The sequence below is a fragment of the Homalodisca vitripennis genome, chromosome 1, assembly GCF_021130785.1.
Source record: "Homalodisca vitripennis isolate AUS2020 chromosome 1, UT_GWSS_2.1, whole genome shotgun sequence".
Classification (NCBI taxonomy): domain Eukaryota; kingdom Metazoa; phylum Arthropoda; class Insecta; order Hemiptera; family Cicadellidae; genus Homalodisca; species Homalodisca vitripennis.
The window spans coordinates 73,086,416-73,109,104 of record NC_060207.1 but is presented as its reverse complement, the minus strand read 5'-3'; the positions used below and the strand labels follow the sequence as shown (position 1 = coordinate 73,109,104).

At 33.7% G+C, this 22,689-nt stretch overlaps 1 protein-coding gene across 1 annotated transcript in view; it reads right to left on the bottom strand.

Annotated features, from left to right (window-relative positions):
* Positions 1 to 22,689, bottom strand: part of LOC124364525 (low-density lipoprotein receptor-related protein 1) — a 221,709-nt gene that overhangs the window by 105,906 nt on the left and 93,114 nt on the right. The window contains 9 exon segments of the mRNA XM_046820081.1: positions 1,754 to 1,885; positions 3,090 to 3,224; positions 4,274 to 4,447; positions 7,676 to 7,915; positions 8,930 to 9,086; positions 12,120 to 12,292; positions 14,136 to 14,363; positions 14,850 to 14,978; positions 20,925 to 21,169. Coding sequence (XP_046676037.1) covers positions 1,754 to 1,885; positions 3,090 to 3,224; positions 4,274 to 4,447; positions 7,676 to 7,915; positions 8,930 to 9,086; positions 12,120 to 12,292; positions 14,136 to 14,363; positions 14,850 to 14,978; positions 20,925 to 21,169 — 1,613 coding nt within the window.

Here is a 22,689-nt window from a genome sequence, read left to right as displayed (position 1 = left end):
ACAACCAATCTTACGATAACCAACTACATGATGACCTACTCGAAAATGACCAGCACCAACCTTATGATGACCAACCTGATAATTACTTATTCGATAATGACCAACACCAATCTGATACTGAACTTCCCTTAGACGCTCATGACAACCAGAATAATAGGCCTACTCCTGATCCACCCACTACATCGCTAAGAGGACGAGGCTGTGGAAGAGGCCAAGGACAAGGGCGATCTGTCAACCGGCAACCAGCTATACGGGCTAAGAAAAAAAATCCAGTCCCAATAGACCTCTCTTGGGGTGGTTTTGAAGGGCTACAAAAGCACTTTAATGTCTCTAGAACACCAAAATACAATATAAACTTGCCTAAAGATAGAAAACCCATTTATTATTACAAACTCGTAGTAAGTGATGAAGTTGTTCAGCTCATGGTTACTGAGACCAACCGACATGCTGAGCAAATATTAGGTAATCGGCGACTAAGTCGAAGGGCTTAGAAATTGGAGACCAACTGATCCAAATGAAATAGAAAAGTTTTTAGGGTTATTAATATGGATGGGATTGTCATCCCGTCCAAGAATTAGTGACTACTGGTCTAATAGTATTCTGTACAAAAACTCTGTAACCTGTAATATACTACTACTATACAATTTAAATAAATGGTTAAATAAACTTAATTTGTATTCTGATGATTATAGCTAGAAATAATAAATAACTCAGTATGATACAAATGTGAACTTTAATGATGATAAATTAATTAAAATACAGGTTTGAATTTTGAAACAAGATGGAGGATACAATAATGGTAAATTTTTAAATACAGTTCTTAAATTTTAGGGCAGGGTGGTCGTGCTGGCTTAATGAAATAGAAATATTAGGTATTGTTTTTAACAAAAGATATTGTAATTTGAAAATAATTTTGTTAAATTTTAATTATATTAATTTTGAATTGTTAACCAAATCGAATGTTCCTGGGTTTTATGTTCTTCCAATGAATCACTGTTAAATTTAAAAAGGAATTTTCTCACCCAATGTCTGTCTTCTGCTTCTCTGTACTTCAGTGATAATATGAATTTAATAAATTAACCTTTCTTTTGAACCAAATACTGCTGAAGAAAATATAACCAGTTTTTTTATTTAAAATAATAATCTTGCTTCACTTCTTCTATATCCCTCTCTCCTCTCAACTTTTTAAACCTCTGCTCTCATCACTCAACAATCATCCCTGCACACTGTATCACTGACTTTAGTTCACTTTATAACTTTTGAGTTTTATATGTAATAAGGTGAATTTTGATATATTTAATTTTGTATTTATTATTGTTTGTATTAAAATTTGAGACAATTTATAAATAATTATTCCTTAATTATTATTACTAATAAATTTCTAAATTAAATTAAATATTGAAATGAATGTGAGATGGGTGTATGAAATGAGTCATTACAAGCCCCAAATGTTATGAGTAGGAATAGATTCCAACTTTTATTGAGATTTTGGCACTTTAATGATAACCAGAACCATAAAGGCTGTCTGTCAAAAACAGCTCCTCTGATTGACGTGTTGAACAGAATTTTCAAAAACCTTAAAACAGCAGAGGCAGAATTAGCTGTTGACGAGTCCATGGTCCCATTTAGGGGCCGCCTTATTTTTCGACAGTACCTAATAAAGTGGTTTATAATAAACACACTACATAATTGTATGAATACATATACCTGAATTTACAATGAAATTATACATTAACTTTTAATAAGCACATACCTGTGAGCCAGTCCACAGGGACACTGTCCATACTCTCAAAGTGTTCTACGACAGCCTGACGCCCCGTACCATCCCTGTGTATCCTGGTAACTGTGCCGTGATCACTGTCTGCCCAGTAGATGTAGTCACTCTCTGCAAAACACAAGTCACGTGCAATCTTAAGTAAACAACACCAATTTACTACATTTTGTCTCTAGTTTAAAGAATTTTACATTAAAAAAATTATACATTGTTTTAATGTGTATATATACATCATTGAAATTTGGAATGAGAGCTTTTGCACTGTACACAAAGTAAATACAGAAGAAAATTATTTTGTTTAAAACCAAATATTACAGAGATCTACTAATCATTCAGACAAACAAGACATCATTCGGGCCTCCCACAATTGAACGTCAACTTTTTACATTAGTGAAGACTTATACCTAAGTAATTCAGTGATTGTAACTATATTCTGTCACTAGTTTAAAGAATTTGAAAGAAAAAAAAAATATATTGTTTTACTATGTATTTATACATAACTGAAATTTGGATTGAGAGCTCTTTCACTGTACACAATATAAACACACAGAAGAAATTGATTAACCAAAAGTTATAGAGATCTACTAAACTCATTCAGACAAACAAGACATCATTCGGGCCTCTGCAATTGAAAGTCAAGTTTTAAGGGTTATACCTAAGTTATTTGGAGATTGTACTTAAGCATTCCTGACCATTAAGTTATTAATTACCTATCCTTTCTCGACCTTAGATATTAATAAGACTGCAAAAGAGATGTAAACTTATTTTACTTTATTTGTTTGATACAAAATGTTTGTATGTTATATTGGACTAAAGCTAATCTAATTTTAAGAGTTGGCTGTACTGGTGGCTATCTTGATTTTATCCCCCAAAAAACATGCAGAACCTCAAACACTATTACACCCTTACTTTAATTATAGAAATATTGGTGATGTCTTAGTTTAAATTAATACATAAACAAATGCTTTGAATCATGTTTGTACTTCATTGGTTAAAATATTCATAAAGCTTAAATGTAACAAGAAAACTAAAAAAAGTGTGTGGATGTGTATTAGTAGGATCCTTAAAATGAGAAATCTCCCATTATTCTTCAACTAAAAATACGGGTGCAAAGATATTTTAAGTTTAATTATTGTTATTATTGAACAGTTAAATTATTGAATTGAAGGTTGTTTACAGCCGGCTTGCAACTTATCTACACAACATTAACAATAATTCAATTATATTATTCATTCTGTTATGGACTAAAATATTGAAGTAATCAATATTTATAATAAACTATCTACTATTGTAAGCAAACACACTGATGACTCACCTGCCTGGAAATCGATGCTGGTGGCCATGGAGACCCGAGAGATGGGACCCAACACTTCTGTTGTGTTGTGTTCTGGGTCCAGACTAAGTCCTCTCACCTCCCAGTTGATAGAGTACAACAGAAATTCCTCAACACCTGCACATCATTTATTAGTTACATACCCGTTACTAACTCAACATATCTACTTATAACTATTCTTTTGTTTTCAAGCTGATGAATTTATTTTGTAATATGTCAATAGAAAACATTTTTCGCATGTACAAAAGTATCGGAAAAGGATGTGGCTAAAAAGGCCTGATATGTTGAACAACACTTTTTGCTATATTCAAATTTTAGAAGTTAAATTTTTGTATAATTGTCTGTCTTGTATTTTATATGAACATTAAAAAAAACTTATTAATAAATATGAATTGTCAATAAGTAATTATTATGTATCCTTTTTAGTTATCTAAAATACTGTTCTCCATTATTTGTGCTGTAGACATAAGAACAGACATTTCATAATTACTATAGTATGGAATTTAAAACTTATTTTATTTAAAAATCTGTTGAGTGCATCTAAAATTGACAATTTTTATTTAACAAAACTAACAACCGAAAATAAATATAACTCTTGTTTCCGTTGTTCCCCCAAAATATTAATTTTATTAATGGATTGATGTGTTTTTAACATTGTGAATTACAGTATACACATTTTTACTGTATTTACTTATTACACGGCATCTAAGTTTAAACTCCTTATAAGACACATTAAACATTATTACCAAGAAACATTATTTCTGACTTCATGAACTGAAAGAGCTGCCATTGGACTATACATATAAATGTATATTTATCAATTTATCTTTTTCAAGAAGGATAAATAATTATTTGTTTGAATTGTTTGCTTTTTCCCCATTTGTTCATGTTACAGGATGTAGATACCACAAAATCCATCATTGTTGTTATTGAGTAGTCAAACTATATTATTTATTTTACTATCCATGTTTTTATACACATACATTTTTTATAAATTTATTCAATAATTAAAATACATATTGAATCTTTTAATATTAAATAGATATAGTTGGTTGAAAATAATTATATTAATGCCAAGAAAGCATTCACACATTTTTACGTTAAAAAAATTATTAATGGATGAACATGTAATTAGGTTAAAAGCAAATCCCCAGTTTAGTACTTACCGAGACACTGTGTGGGGTCCAGTGGATGCGGAGAGTATCCAGAAGCACAGCGACAAACACGTTCTGTGGCCGACACAGGTAGACAAAGATGTGAACAGTTACCTCTGTTCACAGAGCAGGCGTTCTCCCCCACCTGAGACATCGGGTCATAGATCTTTATCGACAAGATCCTGCCTGGACAGAACAATTATTATTAGCACAGTTGGACAATGTACCAAATAAAATACAAAGCAGGCACAGATTTTTTTTAAACCCACATAACATAAATTATATATTTAACACTTCTTCTGATTTATTGCCTGTGGTTCTCTTGTTTTTACAGTTTACACTCTTACTTGAGTCATGCTTGTGTATTAGTAATCCCAATTAGTGGTTCTCAATCTATAAGTAATACATTTATAACAACAATGTGTCATTTACATCTCATGACAGATTATATACAGTTACAGTTTATTCTATAAGAGCATTTATACCTTAGTTGAATATTTGAAGTTGATTCATGAAAAAACTTTATTAATACTAAAATTGTGTTTTGTCCTATAATAATTAGTAGTTTATTTACAATGTAGTCATTCTGGATAGGGATGTTGTAATGGAATTGTATTATTGTACCAGGTAAAGGGAGTGCACACTTCACACGTCCGAGCCATCCAGACAGACAGCTTACTAGCCCGATGTGGGTCTGAGGCCCATACAGACAGACAACTTCCTAACCCAACGTGGGTTTGAGGCAGGGTTTAAGCTGTGATTGCATTTGTCACATTTTCAAAGCTCTCGCAAAATTGTGACAAAAGCGAAAAAGAACAACTAACCTCAAAAAGTATTTAGTATTTTTTAAACCAATTTAAAGTATTAAAAATATTGTTTTCAAATGACACTATAAGATCATCAAAGTAATTTCATACATGTAAAATATTAGACACTGTGCTGCGCCGACGGTCGACAAAATGTTTGGTTAGAAATCACCTGCTTATTCTTGGATCAAAAAGTAGATACACAAGTTTTAACGTTAATAGAGCTATAATTACGGGAGTAACATTCAAATTTAGATTATTTATCTCTGCATCTAAACATAAAAAGCAAATTATTTATAAACAATAACCAAGTTTTGTGCCTTAAGAATGAGAAAAGGTACCGATTTTTGGTGCTTTACTGCTAAGCTGTAATTTTGAAAATTAATTATTCATTGTTAAACCTGCCATTGGAGGCCCAAAGCTCATATTAAAAAAGCTGATGGGAAATAATAAAATATATTAAAACAATATTTAATTTATTATAGTTTCCTTTTGCATATAAGGGCACAATTACACCACGCACAATCATCACAACACCACAACACTCGACGGTTTGGCAGTTCACGAGTTCTAACAAGCAGCGGTAAATCAACAAAATCTGTTTCATTATACGAGGGGTATCCAAAAAGTAAGTTTCCCTGTTCTGTAAAAAGACGCGTACGTAACACACGCGTGCAGCTGTGGGCGGGGATATGTAGCGCGGTTCGGTTGGCAACAGGTGCGCCGGTCACTGGCCCATTGTCACACTTCTCAGTCAGTTGCTGCCCAAACATCATGGAGACTCCACTGCGTTCTGCCGCCAGTTGCGAAGTCCGTAGTGTTATTCGTTTCTTGACCGCCAAAAACGAAACTGCCGTTGAAATTCATCGTCAGTTGTGTCAAGTGTATGGTGAACATGTTATGTCCGTTCAGATGGTCCGTCGTTGGCGTGCAATGTTTTTGGAAGGAAGAGAAAATGTTCATGACGATGAGCGTAGTGGCCGACCGGCCAATTCTCGGCAACCTGACGTCATTAATGCTGTACGAGCAGTTATTGACAATGATAAGCGAGTGACTCTCGATGAAATTATGGATAAACTGCCGTCAAGTGTTGAAGTTAGCCGGTCATCTGTGCACAATATCATGACAGAAGATCTTCAGCTTGCAAAAGTGTGTGCAAGATGGGTGCCTCGCTTATTGAGCAATGCCCATAAACAACAACGAATGGCTGCTGCCCAGTCTTTCTTGCGATTATTTGACGATAAAGATGAAAACCTTTTCAGTAGAATAGTCACTGGTGATGAAACATGGATTCACCACTCAACTCCAGAGACCAAACGCCAGAGTATGGTGTGGCAAAAAAAAGGAGAGGCAGCTCCTCAAAAAGCCAAAGTTTTTGAGTCGGCAGGAAAGGTAATGGCTACAGTTTTTTGGGACTGCCGTGGAGTGTTATTGATTGACTATCTTCCTCGTGGCGAAACCATAAATGCAGAAAGGTATTGTGAAGTTCTCACCAGACTTCGGCGGGCAATACAGAATAAACGGCGTGGACTTTTGTCCCGCATGGTTCTGCTTATTCAAGATAACGCCCGACCACACGCTGCTTGTGCAACAATGGAACTTTTGAGGAAATTTAAGTGGGATGTTTTTGGTCATCCTCCATACTCACCAGATCTTGCACCTAGCGATTTTTCATCTGTTTCCGGAGCTGAAAAGACACCTTGGTGGTCGGCGATTTGCCAACAGCGATGACCTTCAAAATGAGGTGGATACTTGGTTTAAAAATTTGGCGGGTGAATTTTGTGATGCTGGAATAAAAAAACTACTTCCTATATACCAAGAGTGCTTAGAAAGGGATGGTAACTATGTAGAAAAATAAGGTATGATGTAAAAAGTTGAATAAATGTGTTTCAGTTATTTTTTGAGTCTTTTTAACTTTTTCATAATTAATGGAAACTTACTTTTTGGATACCCCTCGTAGTTGTGTTAAAAACTACAGTTTTAAATTGTGTTTACAGAAATAAATTGTCTTTAAAATAAAAATAATGACTAAAAGCTCAATAACATGACCAATTCTGAGTTTTACTTTTACCCAGGTTTTACCAAACCCAGTTGAGAATGACTGTTAAAATGGTTATTTGACAACAACTTTTATTCATATGATTCTAAAATTACACATTATAAATTAGTATGCATGTAATTAGTATCCACAAAACAATCTTATTTGTATTAATATGTGTCATAATTATTACTTAATAATACATAATCCTAATAAAAGAGTACTTTGCTCATTTTTGTGGTTTACAAACAATTTCACCCAAGTTCCAAAACATCTTAAGTTTACTTATATAAATTGTGTTTTAACAAAATAATAAAACTTTCCAAAATTATTCAAAACTGTTCAAATTAATGCAGCACACTTGAAATTGTGGTACACTGTGCTGTACACAATAACAAAATCAGTATTATCACCTTGAAAAATAAATTTGCACATTATGTTGTACGTAATACATACCTTACCTTCATCAATATGAAGGGCCAATGAACAATTATGAACACATGTTTCTGTTGGCCTGACACCATCCAACAATAGAACTAGCTGCTTATCTACTGTAGTAAGAGAACTGACCTGTGTTGTTGCGCACAACGTAGTGGCCCGAGCCGTCAGTCTTGTCAATTGCGTGGATCGCAGACTCTGCGTTGTCAGCATAGTACAAAGTATTGTTGTAGACTACTGCTGCTGTCGGGCTGACACCCTCCAACAATGGAACTTGCTTCACCATCAACAGCACAAAATCATAGAACTGTATGGAGTTGGACTCGCTGTTCACCCAGTACAACCGATTGTCTTTATAGTCTACCACCAGACCTGCAGAAAAACATTTGTTATAAGTTACGGTATTTGAATATTTGTCACACACAATATATATAACATGAGGGTTGAAAGACAATGTTAGGCATGTTGTGAAAATTCTAAAATTTTGATCTATGAGGATAAATGACATCATCTTAAAAAAAAATATTTATGACATTAATATATTTTCTTTTTGGCCAAAGTAAACAAAATGTTTGATCGCTGATTAGTCTGAATTATGATTCTTATGACTCCAGGACTGGTTCCATTCCCACTTTTGATGTTTGGGTTTTTAGTAGTCCTTACATGAGGTTCACTAGGTGGTGGCAATGACTGAGAAAACTCTTGTTGAAATGGAAGAATGGTAGTTAATGGAAAACTATATTCTAACATAAATATACAGAATACCCATCATATAATATGTTTACTGCAACAAAATTTGATAGTTAATTTAACATGAAAAGTTTTACTTATTTTTGGACAAGTAATATTTCCAAAATATTAAATAATAAAATGGTAAAAATGTAATTTAATACAGCCTTCTTTTAAGCTAGGACCAAAAACACACTAAATTTTAGACAAAATCATTATACAAAATTGTTTACACCACATGACTGGTGCAGTGGAATTCTTTGTTTAACACTTTCGCTGCGGCTCCATACTGAGTGAACTTAAAAGGTCTGATAAGGCCTAAGGCATCTGCCGCAGTTAACATGTTAATCAAGAAATTGTTATGATTGGAGCCGACGTATTGGACAGAATCTTTCCATTTACATACTAGGCATTGTATTTAATATTGCCAGAGTCTTAAAAATTAGGTAACCACCTAAGATATCAATTTTGGATTACATTTTTACACAAAATTAAAATTTCTTTTATAAGATTTTTAACAAAAATTTTCAGAGATACAGTTTGTGTTATTTTATGAAGTATATAATGGGCTTTAAACTGTGACGATTGGAGAGAGAGATTAGGATGGCAAAAATGTATTTGCAATAGAATATCATCTCATTCTCTGCTATTACTCACTTGTGACGCCAACCATCTCTTTATAGTCTCGCTGGTTGACCAGAGTGTGACGGTCGCTGCCGTCCATGCGAGCCGCCATGATAGAGTTGATTCCTCCTGTCAGAGCTTGGCTCCAGAACAGCTTGCCTCGTAAAGGGTCGATGGCTAGAGACCGTATCTGCAACGCAAACAAACTAATTGTTAATTCTACTATTTTGTTGCTATTATAAATTTAAATCTCCTTAAATAGTAACTTTTATACTGGGTTTTACTTACTTACTCCCATGGCCACAGTAGGTAATTATAACAACCAGCAAATAATAACTGGGTTCTACAATTAGCTTGTTTAAAAATGTAACCATTTTGTTTTATTTAGTTACAATACAAGATACTTACAGAAGACATGCTTAGGTAGCATTTGTTCTATGCCATATACGAGGGGTACCCAAAATAAACTAGATCATTTTTTTAAAGCTATATATTTTCAAGCTATTATAACTAATATATTTGTCCTGCCGATTTTTCCACCATTCGAAACACTTTTTGGACTCATCTTTAGAAATAGCTGACAGCTCCTCACTTGTTTTTATCTTGACCTCTTTAATGTTGTTAAATCAGTGTTCTTTCATATCCCTTTTCATGGGTGGAAATAAGAAAAAGTTGCACGGAACCAGGTCAGGCGAGTTAGGTGCATGGAGTGGAACCATGCCATTTCTAGCCAAAAACTGTCTAACAGAGATGGTTGTGTGTGAAAGTGCGTCGTGGTGGAAGAACCAGTCTCTTATCTGCCACAAATTGGGTCTTTTTTGACGAACACTGTTGTGCAATCTTATGAAAACTTTCAAATAAAAAATGTTATTGACGGTCTGACCTGGGAAAACAAACTCTGAATGAACTATGCCCTTGGCATCAAAAAAGCATATCGGGATTGTTTTTATGTTTGATTTGACTTGACATTTCCACAACTATAACACAAAGTTTCCATCATGCATCCTGTTTTGTGACTTCCCAACACAGGCTCACTATATATGACAAACATAGCTGAGGGGCATAACCTGAAGAGGGAATTGAGCAAATGGCTGATTAACAAACCTCTCTTCACACATCCTGAATTCTTCAACACAGATTTATATTTTTCTCTCTATCTTTGACTGATCTTTCATTACTGTAACTTATTTTCATTGTATTTACGTTCAATTGTATAAATGGCAATAGCCTTATTTAATTTCAATAAACATTGAATCACAAAAAGTACTTGCTCCGCATTTTCATTGTATTAATCCTGCTAGTTATAAGAAAATACTTGATACACCATTGTATTTCTATATAAAATTACAAATGAAGAATGGAAAGATATAAATGTATTAAATTAAATAAAGTATAAAGTTTTCTACCAATATGAAGGACACACACACATGCATAAAAACTTCACAACAAATTCATCTGACATTTTAAACTTTTTACAAAAATCTAAGAACTTTTACAACAGTTAAAAATCATATCTGTCATAAAACCTGGTGAAAAAATAAAACGTTTTAATTGTAAGCTCTGCAAGCAAGGAATATTCACAGCAAGCTCAATACCTTTCATCCACACATCAGCCAGTGGTGTGGGAGTGGGAGAGGGAGAAAGAAGAGTTTGTTTCCACTTACGAAGAACTCACCCATGCTATTTCAAGAAACTATGATCTTGTGAGATCTATGCTGATGTGTCAACTTTCAAATGTGTGTTGGGACGTATTGTACTGGTAGTATAGTTATTTTTTACTTATTCATTAGATTAAGAATTACATTTTCAATATTTTAAATCACTGATTGTTTCATTATTTGTATAAAATAAGTTTGAATTTACTGCATACCCTTTTTAAATTATATTTTATTGTACATAACCACAAACATTTAAAATATCCAATGCATTAATTTAGTTTTAACCCTTTGAACCCCAGACCAAAATATTGATGGTGGAAAAAAACGTACCAAAATCATTTGACCTAAGAACTACCGAGAATCCCCGGAGCAGAAACAGCTGTTTTGCATACTGTTTGTAAAAAATTAATACTTTTGCTATTTTTTATGCTATTGTCTTGTATTACACACCAAAATGTCCAGAATGAAATTGTATACACAGAAAAAGATTAGTCTGAAGTATAAAAAAAATGTTTAACAGCATTAACATAATTTTAAAATATATGTATATAGATTTTTTAGGCAAAAAAATTGATTTTAAGATTTTTTAATTAAAAAATAAGAAATATTTTTACTATGGGCACCCACATTTTATTTTTCTAAATTTAGTTTTGTGTATGTACAAAAAAAATTATATTGATATCTCTAAAAATAAACTTTTTTTGAATTTTTATATAAAAGTATGCGACTTGTAAAAACCTCTAGGCGTACAACACAAAAATCACTGATATTACCTAAATAAATAAATTAGTAAATAAATAAATAAAAAAATTAGTATTTTAATAAAATACATATAAATATGTATTAATACTCATAAAATAAGTATTTTACGATTTCAAATAAATATGTATTAAACGCATATACCATGGCGACGATATTACGTCGCCCGGGGATTCTCGCAACTTCATTGGCGACGATACATCGTCGCCGCGGGGATCTTCGCATATTTTCTTGGCGACGATATTTCGTCGCCTGGGGTTCAAAGGGTTAAGTTTCAAATAGAATAAACTTTTTTGTACAATAAATTTATAAAGTTTCACAGTAACAATCTAAGTGCAGACTTCAATCTTTCAATAATTACTTAGTGCTTTCAAAAAGCAAACCACAATATCGGTAGTGTATATGCTATAAATAAAGTATGTTCCTTATATCAAAATTTCATATCCAGCTTTAACAATATCAGGCCAACCCCGTTGCCACATTAGGAAGGATATGACAGCTTTTACTATAACACTGGCAACTTTAAATACTCTAACAATTGTCTTCTTTAAAAAATGGAAGTGGCTGGCTACTAATTTGAATCAAACTGGTATGTTGTTGATTTTCAAAGTTTAACTTACAAATTGCCTAGAGAACACGTACTGTAATTATTTGTTAAATTTTAGTTTCATAAAGTCTTTACTTTATTCATAAATGCAACTGAAAATTTATATTGTATAGGTGGAAAAATATATCAAATCAAAGATTTTGGCTAAGTTTTGCCAACTATGCCAACCTATGCTTCTTGTAATTAGCGATTAACTTACTTCCCACAATGAGCCATCATTGTTCTCCGGAGCTATCTCAGCAGAGTAAATCGTAGTTATGTACTCTCCCTGTAGAGTGCACACTAGTATCTTGTTGACATTGTTGTTGCTTGATGTCACGTACAAGTTTAGCGAGATCCAATCCACAGCAAATCCCATGGGATGGTCAATTCCTGGATGAAATAAACAAATGAAGTGGGCCAATCAATAAATTCTTGTTCAATACAAAATATTCAAGCACCCATGTAATTAGACATGGATTAAATTTAAATAATAATATATACTGGTTATATATATATATATATATATACTTCATTTGAATTTGGACAAGGATTACGGGCAATACTTGTCTAAAGTCTCCACCAAAAACTATGACTTTTTTAGTCTTTCTGTCTGTTTGTCCACACGATATCTTGAAAATGACTTGACCCATAGATTTGAAATTTTATGTGAAGCTTCTTTATTTATATTTTAGCAACCTGAGTTTGATGATGGTGCATGTCACTCCATGAGATTAGGCTGAGCATTAGTAAATATTTTTACATTGGGCTTGTGGTTAACCATGATGGCAAAAGGAACATAGCAGAACAAATCAATTTGTTTCAGGCTGAATAAAATCATATCAAACATATTAACACATGTAGATTACGCATATAGTAAAACAAATAATAGAGTTAAAGTCAATTTTAAAAATTGGTGGTAAGATCTGATTTAAGTGCAAACTTGCATTATAGTACCCTAACTACCTCACCGGAGCTTTTATTCTTTAATTATGTGAATGTATCATGTGGAAAAATATCTCTATAAATCATCTGAAGGGTTTAAATTTTACATGAAACATATGAATTGCTACAATGCCAAAAATGAGTTCTATTAATGGTGCATGTCCAACCATGGAATTTGGTTAAGCGTGAAGCACTTAGTAGACTGAAATTTCTTCTCTGTCTACCGAAGGGATTTAAAAATGTCTTCTTTGTATGATGTATGTCTGCAGACATACATGTATGTATAACTAACCACAGGACATCTTGAGAATAAAATGAGCTATAGGCTTAAAATTCTGCATGCAACCTTAGCGAAGTCTGTTGAGTAACACATGGTGTGGCGTACTCCTAACTTGTAAAGTACAAAAATCAGGCAATCAGTTTAAACAATAATTTAAAACTGAACATTACATTCTGGATTGAATTACAGGAAATTCCATTTGGACACTGTGTTATCTGAAGATATATCATTGGACAATCTATGAGTGACTAAATACTAGAGAAACCAAGTGATACCCTTTCTGAATAACTTTAAAATGAGAGGAAGGAAATGAAAAATGTAACAGTCTATAGCGAGACCAGCTGTACTTTATAATTCAAGGGCATAGGAGCGAATTAGTGATGTAAATAACATAAAAATTTAAACTAAAATAAGGAGTGAATAAATCAGAAAATTACGTGAATGGAAATTATGAGAATGGCATGGGAAGTAAACAGAAATACTACTTATACTTTGACACTAATCACAATCGTGTTACTCCAGTTTAGGTTCACATTTAACAAAGAATTTAGTGGTTATAATGTTTGTGCTTATACAACAAAGAAGGTTTGTTCAAAAATATGAAACGAAGCTGAAGGCAAAATGACAAGAGGATACAAATAAGAAAATCTAGAAAGGAAAATACATACAGAAGTGATTACCTGACAGAAATAAAGTCAACACCTGCTTGATAAAAGATAAGACAAAGAACAACGATTATGGTTAGTGAGATATTCATGAGCAGTTTGTTTGGCGATTTCTCTAATAGCATTGTGTTTGTAAAAAAATAGTGCTTTTGATTGGTGACATGCAGTTGGATGTTGTGGATGTTAAAACCTTAACACTGGCACGCCAAAGTTTAGTACAACTTTACTTGCCAATTTGAATTTTTATTCTGTTTTAACTTTCTTCTCCTTATCTTCATTAGTAAGATATGAGATGATGAATCTGTAAATGTGTGAGGTGGCAAGTAACACTATTGTTGACACTAACCAGTATCAATGAGACTGTAGGTGGGTCCGCCAGTCAGTCCTGCCCGTTTGACCTCATTTACTTGGCCGTCAGTCCAGTAGATAGACTTGGTAGCGGCCAAGTAGTCCAGCTGGGTGGGAGATAGCACCTGAGGTAAGCTGATAGTAGGGATTGTGTGATAGTATGGCTGAGCTAGGTCCACACCTCGGATCTCATTGGCACGGGAGAACAGCAACACACGTTCGTTTACTGTAACAATCCTGGCTGTGTAGTATAAAAGGAAATATTTTATTTAACTATTTTATTCTTGACATAATTACTGCATACTTGCTAAATTTGACTTGCTCTTTACTTAATATCTTTACCACTAACTACTAATATTGGATACATCTTCTCATCAGCATTAAATCTCTATAGCAAGTAAATAATTGGTCACATAAAATTTTAAACTATAGGTTTCACACAAATGTTTCATTAAATGCACAATTGTTTCTGTATAAAATTTATGCTTTTTCACACAATCTAAAGGAACTAAGGAACTATCTAAAATTATGCTTTTTGAAGTACAAAATCTTTTGTAAGAAGAAGGGAAAAGTTGTAATTAATTCTTTACACTAAATCCTTTATATTCTAATGTTATTTTGCAAATATATAGATATTTATTTGTACAATCATTAAACTGTCTGCTAAACTATTCCAAAAAATTGGATCATCTCCTTGGCAGCAAGTACTCACCAATGCAAGTGACTTCATCCTCGGAAAGTCTCATGACGTGAGGACAGTCACACTTCCTTGTGGAGTTGATGCTGAGCAGGCAGAGGTGTGAACAGTTGCCATTGTTAACTCCACAAGGGTTGTACACATCTACAAATTTAAAGCAGTTTTACTGAGTTACGTTTACAAATACAAGCCTAAGGATAATTGAGTGTTTACGGACATGTCAGAGAAAACAAAATTTTACTTACTAGACCAACTCAAAACAAGTTTGACCAAGTTACTGGGCGTGGTAATGGAAATTTAGGCTTAAGATTAGGGCAAGAGAATACTATTAACACGTTAGCTGCCACGTCAGGCCAAATGGACAGACGCTCTACGTCTTTAAGAGATTGCACGTCGGGTAAAGTGGCCCAACAGCATAACAAAGACGTTACCCGCCATTTTGATTACCTTTGTGCCTGTGCTGCACCCTGATGACTCTAACTGAAACTGATTTAACTATGAAAAGTTCTGCTATTAACAGAACGTTGTTTGTTGTGTTTATTTTTGTTATTAGTGATATGAATGAGATTGCTACATTGGACATTTTTGTCGGGCCACATTGCCCGACGGGTATTTTTATAGGTGTTAGAATATAAAATAATAAGGTTTTAGCCTTACTATTGCTACCAGGAAGAATAAAATATATGATTTGTTATTTTACAGTAAAAAGAGATTTATTTCATACGTTTCACAAAAGATATACTTGAAGATATACTATTTGTGTATAATTTTGAAGCATGTTTCACCCAAAAATGGTTTTTCGGGACATTCACTGCAAAACGTAGTTACTTGTGTCAAATTTCTTGCTACCTTACGCCCGTTTTCCTCTGATACTTTTTGTAGCACAACTTGCACACCTTTCTTTGTCGGCGTTTTTGTACTCCTCCACCAACAAAAGCAGATGACGTCAGGTAGTGGTGCCCTGTAGTGGTCACATTTGGAATGCGTGGCTCTTCCTGCATGTTCATCAATGAACAGGCCAATTCTTCTCTGATCTTAGTGATAGAGACTAAGTTTTGTTTTTTTTTTATTATGAGATGTAGTGTGGTTAAGAAAATTATTGTAGGCCAACCAACTATTGACCACTGCAGTTCCAAGAAGAAGTTCTTCAGCTAGTTTGTGGAACCAACGCATTGTCTTCCGTACAGCAGTGTTATATGATGACATTTGATCGGATACATCTATCCCAACTTTCGCCTTATTCTAGTCAACGATGACTAATGGCTTCATTACATTTGGCCCTCTAACTTTTTTTAGGTCAAGGTTTAGTGCTAGAAGCAGAAGTTTTATTTTACAAATCCGCCCATCTCTTTTGAGGTTTTCATTACCGTTAAAATGCCAGAAACGTAAAAGTAACTGATACCTGTTTCTACTCATTATTTTTCGGGCAACTGAGAATTTATACAAAGGGTTTTTTGACCAATAATCACTGATTCTTGGAAGTCCTACTAAACCCATATATAAAAGAAGGCCAATAATTTTTTTCATTTCCCCATGATTGGTATTTTTCCAGTCTTTTAGCCTACTCTTACGACTTAGTCACAGCTTTGAAATTACTTCATTTGCATTATGATTAGTTTCTACAACCATAAGTTCAACTAATTCATCTGTCAAGTAATGACGAAAAAAATCTATTGGTTTTTTGTTGTTCGGTAAACAAAAATTAAACTTTGTTGTCTGAGTTAAACTTTGTTGTCTGAGTGAACTGAAACGTTTTCTGCTTACCCTCAAACATTTCCCAGCCCAAATCATTGTCCTTGGCGTTTGTAGAAATAAAAGAAGTACCTGTGATATCTGTAACTGTTCCATTAGCATCAGTAGAATTAAGTTCCACGTCTGATTCTTGATTGGCATCAGAATTATATTATGAATCAGTACCAGGAATAAAGTCTAGGTCGCTATCTGTGTCATCTGGTATATCACTAACCACCATTGACTCCACACTGTCATCATCACTTATACCGGCAAACAAATCACCCGGGGAAGACGGATTCTCAATCATATGTTCGATTTCATCCGTAAGAAGATTATCGCCACTCATTTTTACCAATCACTAGTATACACGCAATACTATCAAAACATTACTTATAAAAAAACCAATGTAGGATTCCAGTAACAAAACACGTCAATTAGCACTCAGCTATGTGGAAAAGGCGGGTTAGAAGTAAGCTGATGCAATTGCAGACAGAGAACTAAAGCGCGGGAATTATTCAGGCTGCACATCAACAAAACGGAATATCCCTGAATCAGGCGTCGGGCGTATAGGCCCGACGGCAAATGATTTAAGTAATATATCGCCTTGTTAAAAACTCTGTCGGGCCAATGTGCACGACGCTTTATAAACGTAATAAATATACATAAATCATAAAATCATGTTTATTAGTAACCAAAGAAGAGAAAAATAACAAAAGGTTACAACAATTTATCTTTTAAAAATTTGGCGCTTTAGCGCTAAAACGTCATTTTCGGGGTTGGCAGCTAACATGTTAATAAAGATACAACAGGTTTAATAGTAAAAATAAAAAAGTAAGCTCCTGGTTTGGAGCAATACTTTTAAGATTACTTATTAATAATTCTAATAAACTGTTTGGATGAATGGATCGGTTTCAAGTATTCATAGTACAGATCTTTGGGATTATGAAAATTGATGGCTACTAACATAATATGCAAACTAATGTTGTTAAATTTTTTATTGGGATTAAAAAGTATTAAGTTACACACATTTTGAGGTTCAATTTTTTTTCTACACTTCTGCATCCATGTTGTGATCAAAAGTTTTACTATATTGTAATGTTATTTTATGGAATCATTCATTTACTCTATTATATTAAAAAGCTAACTGACACAAGATATATGTCGAAGGCGAATCCATTTAATCTTTCTGTCTATTCACAGATGACAACTTATCAGCATTAAGCAAATTACCAATCGCTAAAACACGTTTTACCATACATTCTGTTTAAAAAACCATATAAACATAATCTAATTAACAAATAAATGACGGTACTTTAGTAGATAATATTTTGCTTGCAGATAGTATTTTCTATATTAATGTTTAGAATATGTTTGATATGTGATGCAAGTATATATCTATATGTTTTGCAAATTTAAGATATACATTCTGGAAGCCTATATTATAATATATTAAATTAAAGTAGGAAGTATGGGGGATATGACTTAGTTTTTTAAATATAACTATGTACCTGATCTGTGAATCCCTTTAAAATAAAGTAGTATCTTAGATTATTTTTTGTATTATAATGTGGTCTCCAATGATTTAAGAAGACCAGATATTTGATTGGTGATGATTTGTTTGAATCATACTTAAGCTAAAAAATGCAATTAGAATTAGAAATGTCTGGATTTGCCTATCAATAGCTGACACTAAAATAATTCTAATGGAACAGATGAATTTAAGAATATAAGAGTAAGACCTACTACAGTCCTTACCATTCTGCCAGCAAGGCATATGCTGCAGTCAACATGATTAAATATTGTATAATAAATGGCTATCTATAGTAATCTGAGCCAGCAATATTCCCAGTGGGAGGGAACTTAAGAGATGGGAATATTACCAGCAATATTTCTTTTATCCAAGAAGATTCCTAAAAATTAGGAATTTATTAAAATTTTTAGATTTTAAGTTTTTTTTTATTATCAAGCCTCTTTCATGGGGTTGAGAAGTATTTGTGACTAGCCAGGTGTAGCCATAAGAATATTGAGGGCACCAGTAACTTCAGCTGCCACAGAGCATAGATTTAGTAAGTTTTTTGGATGCATTCCAAGAAAAGAAACTGTTTTTCGTCTGACTGAGCAGCGAAACTGATATTTCTTTCTTACAAGTGGAAGCTTATGACTGATACATCTCCTAAAGAGGAGAAGAAAGAACAAGCAAGCAAGCATAATGCAACCCAGAGGAAACAGGAGGAAAGGAAGAAGGCGAAGAAACCCTTGATATTAAGGAAGATGGTGAGATCGAGTCAAGTAACAAAGACAATGATTTTTTTCAATATGGAAATGTAGAAGTGGAAGAAGAGGATAAAGAAGATTTAATGGACTTTGAGAGTAACAGTCACTAGGGGACTTAAAAAAGATTGAATATGGAAATTAAAGATGCTGTATGACCCATTAAATCTTTTATTTCTTTATAGTTTTAATTAGTATTTTGGTATTATCTGGAGGCCACTACTTCTAAAGAGTTTTATTTACCAGGGACCTAAGTAGGTTTGGTTTACGTTATCATAAATATGATACTAGAAGTACCAAATTTAAAGATAACCTTTCCTGACCTCAGATAACGTGCTAGATCGTCCACAATGTCCCTGGGAATATTTGCTCAATTTTAAATTTTTTGGATACCTATTTTACATCATCAAATGCTATTTTTAATACAGAGATTTTTAACATCTTCACTGCTCCTCTATATTGAGTGAAACCAACTACTCTCCTTACCATTCTGTACAGTAAGGCATCTGCCACAGTCAATGTATTAACCCTTATAACGTCAGTATATCTTTTCACGACTTCCAGCAAACGGCACAATATAAAAAAAATTTAAGTTTATTTTTATTTTTACTTTCTATAATTATGGTAAGTATAAAAAAGTAAAAATTTTAAAATTATCTTGTATATATCTTTACATATATTTATGGGACATTAAATTGTAGATATAAATAAAGGGCACTTTGGGATTATACCGACCACAACCAGACATGAATCGTTATTTGACATTTTGCTTCTACTGATTACTAGATTAGCGTAGAACAATATTTCGTCAATATAAAACAGGAATTGTCTTATCGCAAACCCCTCCCCCCCCCTCAGACAGAGGTCAAAGTCGAGCGGTCTAGTAGATAACGTGATTGCAGAGTCTCGCCGCCCGTTCAGCTGGTGCGTCGCTTTGTTGTACTTCCGTGTTTTACCTCTACATTTCTCCAAACACAAAAATTCATTAAAAACAAACATGAAACTAAAACTAAACTCTTTATTGAAAAAACACTCAAAACTTGTTTTTATTCTTGATCACACTCCGCCACCCAAAATGAGAGTGCCATGCCTTCGCGCTGATGTCAACGAAAGAAAAACATCCCTCGAGATAGTACCTATCAGTAAAATATCAAATTCTAGAGGATCTGATCAGAAATATAAATTGAATTGTAATGGAAAGGCAATTACGTACCGTGCAAATCATGTGATGCAGCGTGGCCTGTCGTAATCGGGATTCTCGAGAAAGATAAGATAACAGCGACAACAATACCGATCACAATGCCTGGAAATGCCTGTTAGTTTGTAATTTTGTAATTAAAGAGTTGTTTTTTCGTTCTATCATGTTTGTTTCTATAAATTTATATTTTTGTGTTCTTCATACTGGTGTGGTCGGTATAATCCCAAAGTACCAAATAAAGTCAAAATAAAAGGCACACAAAATTTTATTAGCTAAACTATAAACATTACCAGACAATTATATAAATTAAACTTGTGATAAATGAAAAAAAGAAATGCATGATAGTAAATATACAACTAACCTAATAGTGTTCTTTTATATAAACAGAAAACACGACGAAGGAAACCGACTCAGCGATGGTTAGACACGCACTACCTGAAGCCAAACTGCAAACAAAAGCGCACGCGCTGTACGGCGTCTGTGCCGTGTGGCGGGGAGAGTGTCTAGACACCGCATCTATTGTTTCAAACAATGTAACGCGACAGCTATATTTTGACGCTTGACATATGTCAATAACCCACACACATGGTTGACGCATACGCATAGTGACATTGATCGGATTTAAAAGGAACTTAAATTTGCTATAGACGCAGTTTTGTGTCGATGCGCCGTACCGCGTCTTTGCCGTTTGGAGATAGTTTGTCTATGCGCCATACGGCGTCTGTGACATTATAAGGGTTAAGTTGGAAGTAATTGGTTAGGTCTTAATTACAAAATTATATTACATTGCACCTAAATTTTTTGATAATAATTTTCAAAAACGAGCCATACAAATTTTAGTTAAAGAATTTAAAAAGTTAAAACAATCATTGATAGGGCATTGTTACCTCTGGGCTGTCGACTGGGGTGTAAGATCTGGATATCGAAGGGTTGTGTGAGTGTGCGCTGCAAGACGATGATATCGGTACCGTTCCACTTGTTGGCACGTATCACAGAGTTGGTTCGCCAGTCTGTCCAGTACACATGATTCTCAAACAGGGCAATAGCGAAGGGATGGGACAGGGTAACATGACCTCTCATCACCTCCCTGTGATCCGTTCCATCATAAAGAGCTGTATGGATGGAGTCTGACCTGTAGAATCAATGTATATAATCTATAGTCATTATTGCTAGATATGAGAAATGTTATTGATGATTCTGTTTACACTAAAATTACATGACACTTCTAAAAAAAACTGTTGCAGTATAATTTCTATTAACCTACCAGATCTGAGAGTATGATGGTTAACCCTTCAACGTGGTTTCACAAAACAGTCGCGGCCGACTTGTTTAGTGCAGACCATAAGCATATGCAATGTAGCAGCATCACTTTGAAAAACTTCCAGCTAACTTTTATATTGTTACTATTAGTTACCTGTGACTTCACACACAATTTCATAGGTTTATTACCTGTATGAGTACTTCTAGTTCGAGTGAATTACATTTTCAACATCAATGTTGAGTTTACCTTTTTCCCATGATCGATAAAATATGTTAAAAACTGTGTGTGTGTGTGTGTGTGTGTGCGCGTGTGTGTGCGCGCGCGCGTGTGTGTGTGTGTGTATGGTCGGTCATTGTAATTTACTACGATGTTAGTATTTTTTGTTCCATAGCTGATATTGTCTCTTTCCTGGCAAAGGAAATATATACATACACAGCTCTGAGAAGCCTACTTTTGTCAAAAGACAACTAGTTTAGGTTACATAACAGTTTTTAAATGTAAAGTAAACGTTAAGACTACACTGTCTCTTATATATGCACTGCTAGCAGTTACCCGCTCCTCTGCATGCAATTTAGTAGGTTTTGCACATGTGTGACCACTGCTGGTTCAAGTTAATTATATTTCCGATGCCAGTGTTGAGTTAAGTCTTGTTGCCACGACAGGGTGTCCAGCCAACTTCAATCATGAAATTCCTGTACAATTCCCGCATTTTCCAAGTACATATCTTTAAAATTCCAGGACAATCGAAATAAAAAATGTTGTAGTCCTCGCGAGTCTTTCCCAAGGTTACATAATGTTTAGTTACTGTCTTAAAAATATATCTGCTACATTAATTTTTTTTATGAAGCTCTACTTAATGTTGATTATTTAAACATGTTGTTACAATGAAATTATTGCGTAAATTTATATTTATTTTGAATAAGTGAGGAATTTTAAGAAGTGAATTAATTGCCCTCTAACACTTTATTAGCACAAATACAAAATAGCAAATGTATTAAAATAATTAGTAGTAAAATAAATACATAAGTATGATATTCCTTTAAAAGCCAATAACAAATTATGGAAACCACTGATTGCCATACACCCCCACAAACTAGACTATACAGAGGTGTCTAGCTCAGTTGCTTGAAAAAATTCCTTGACTTTTCCCTATAAACAAATTGTATATGTCCATTACTATACCAATTACATGGTATACTTTAGATAAAAATAAAAAAATTAATAAATAAAATTTTATTTTAGAATTGTAAATGGATAGGGAATAAAAAATAGTAAATTTATATTGTAATCCAGCGGCAGACACGACGCGCTTGGAATCTGGTCTAGACCTGACTTGATGGCAGTGATTGCCAAACAATAGTCTACAGTGGACTCAATCTTTTGTTAGGCGG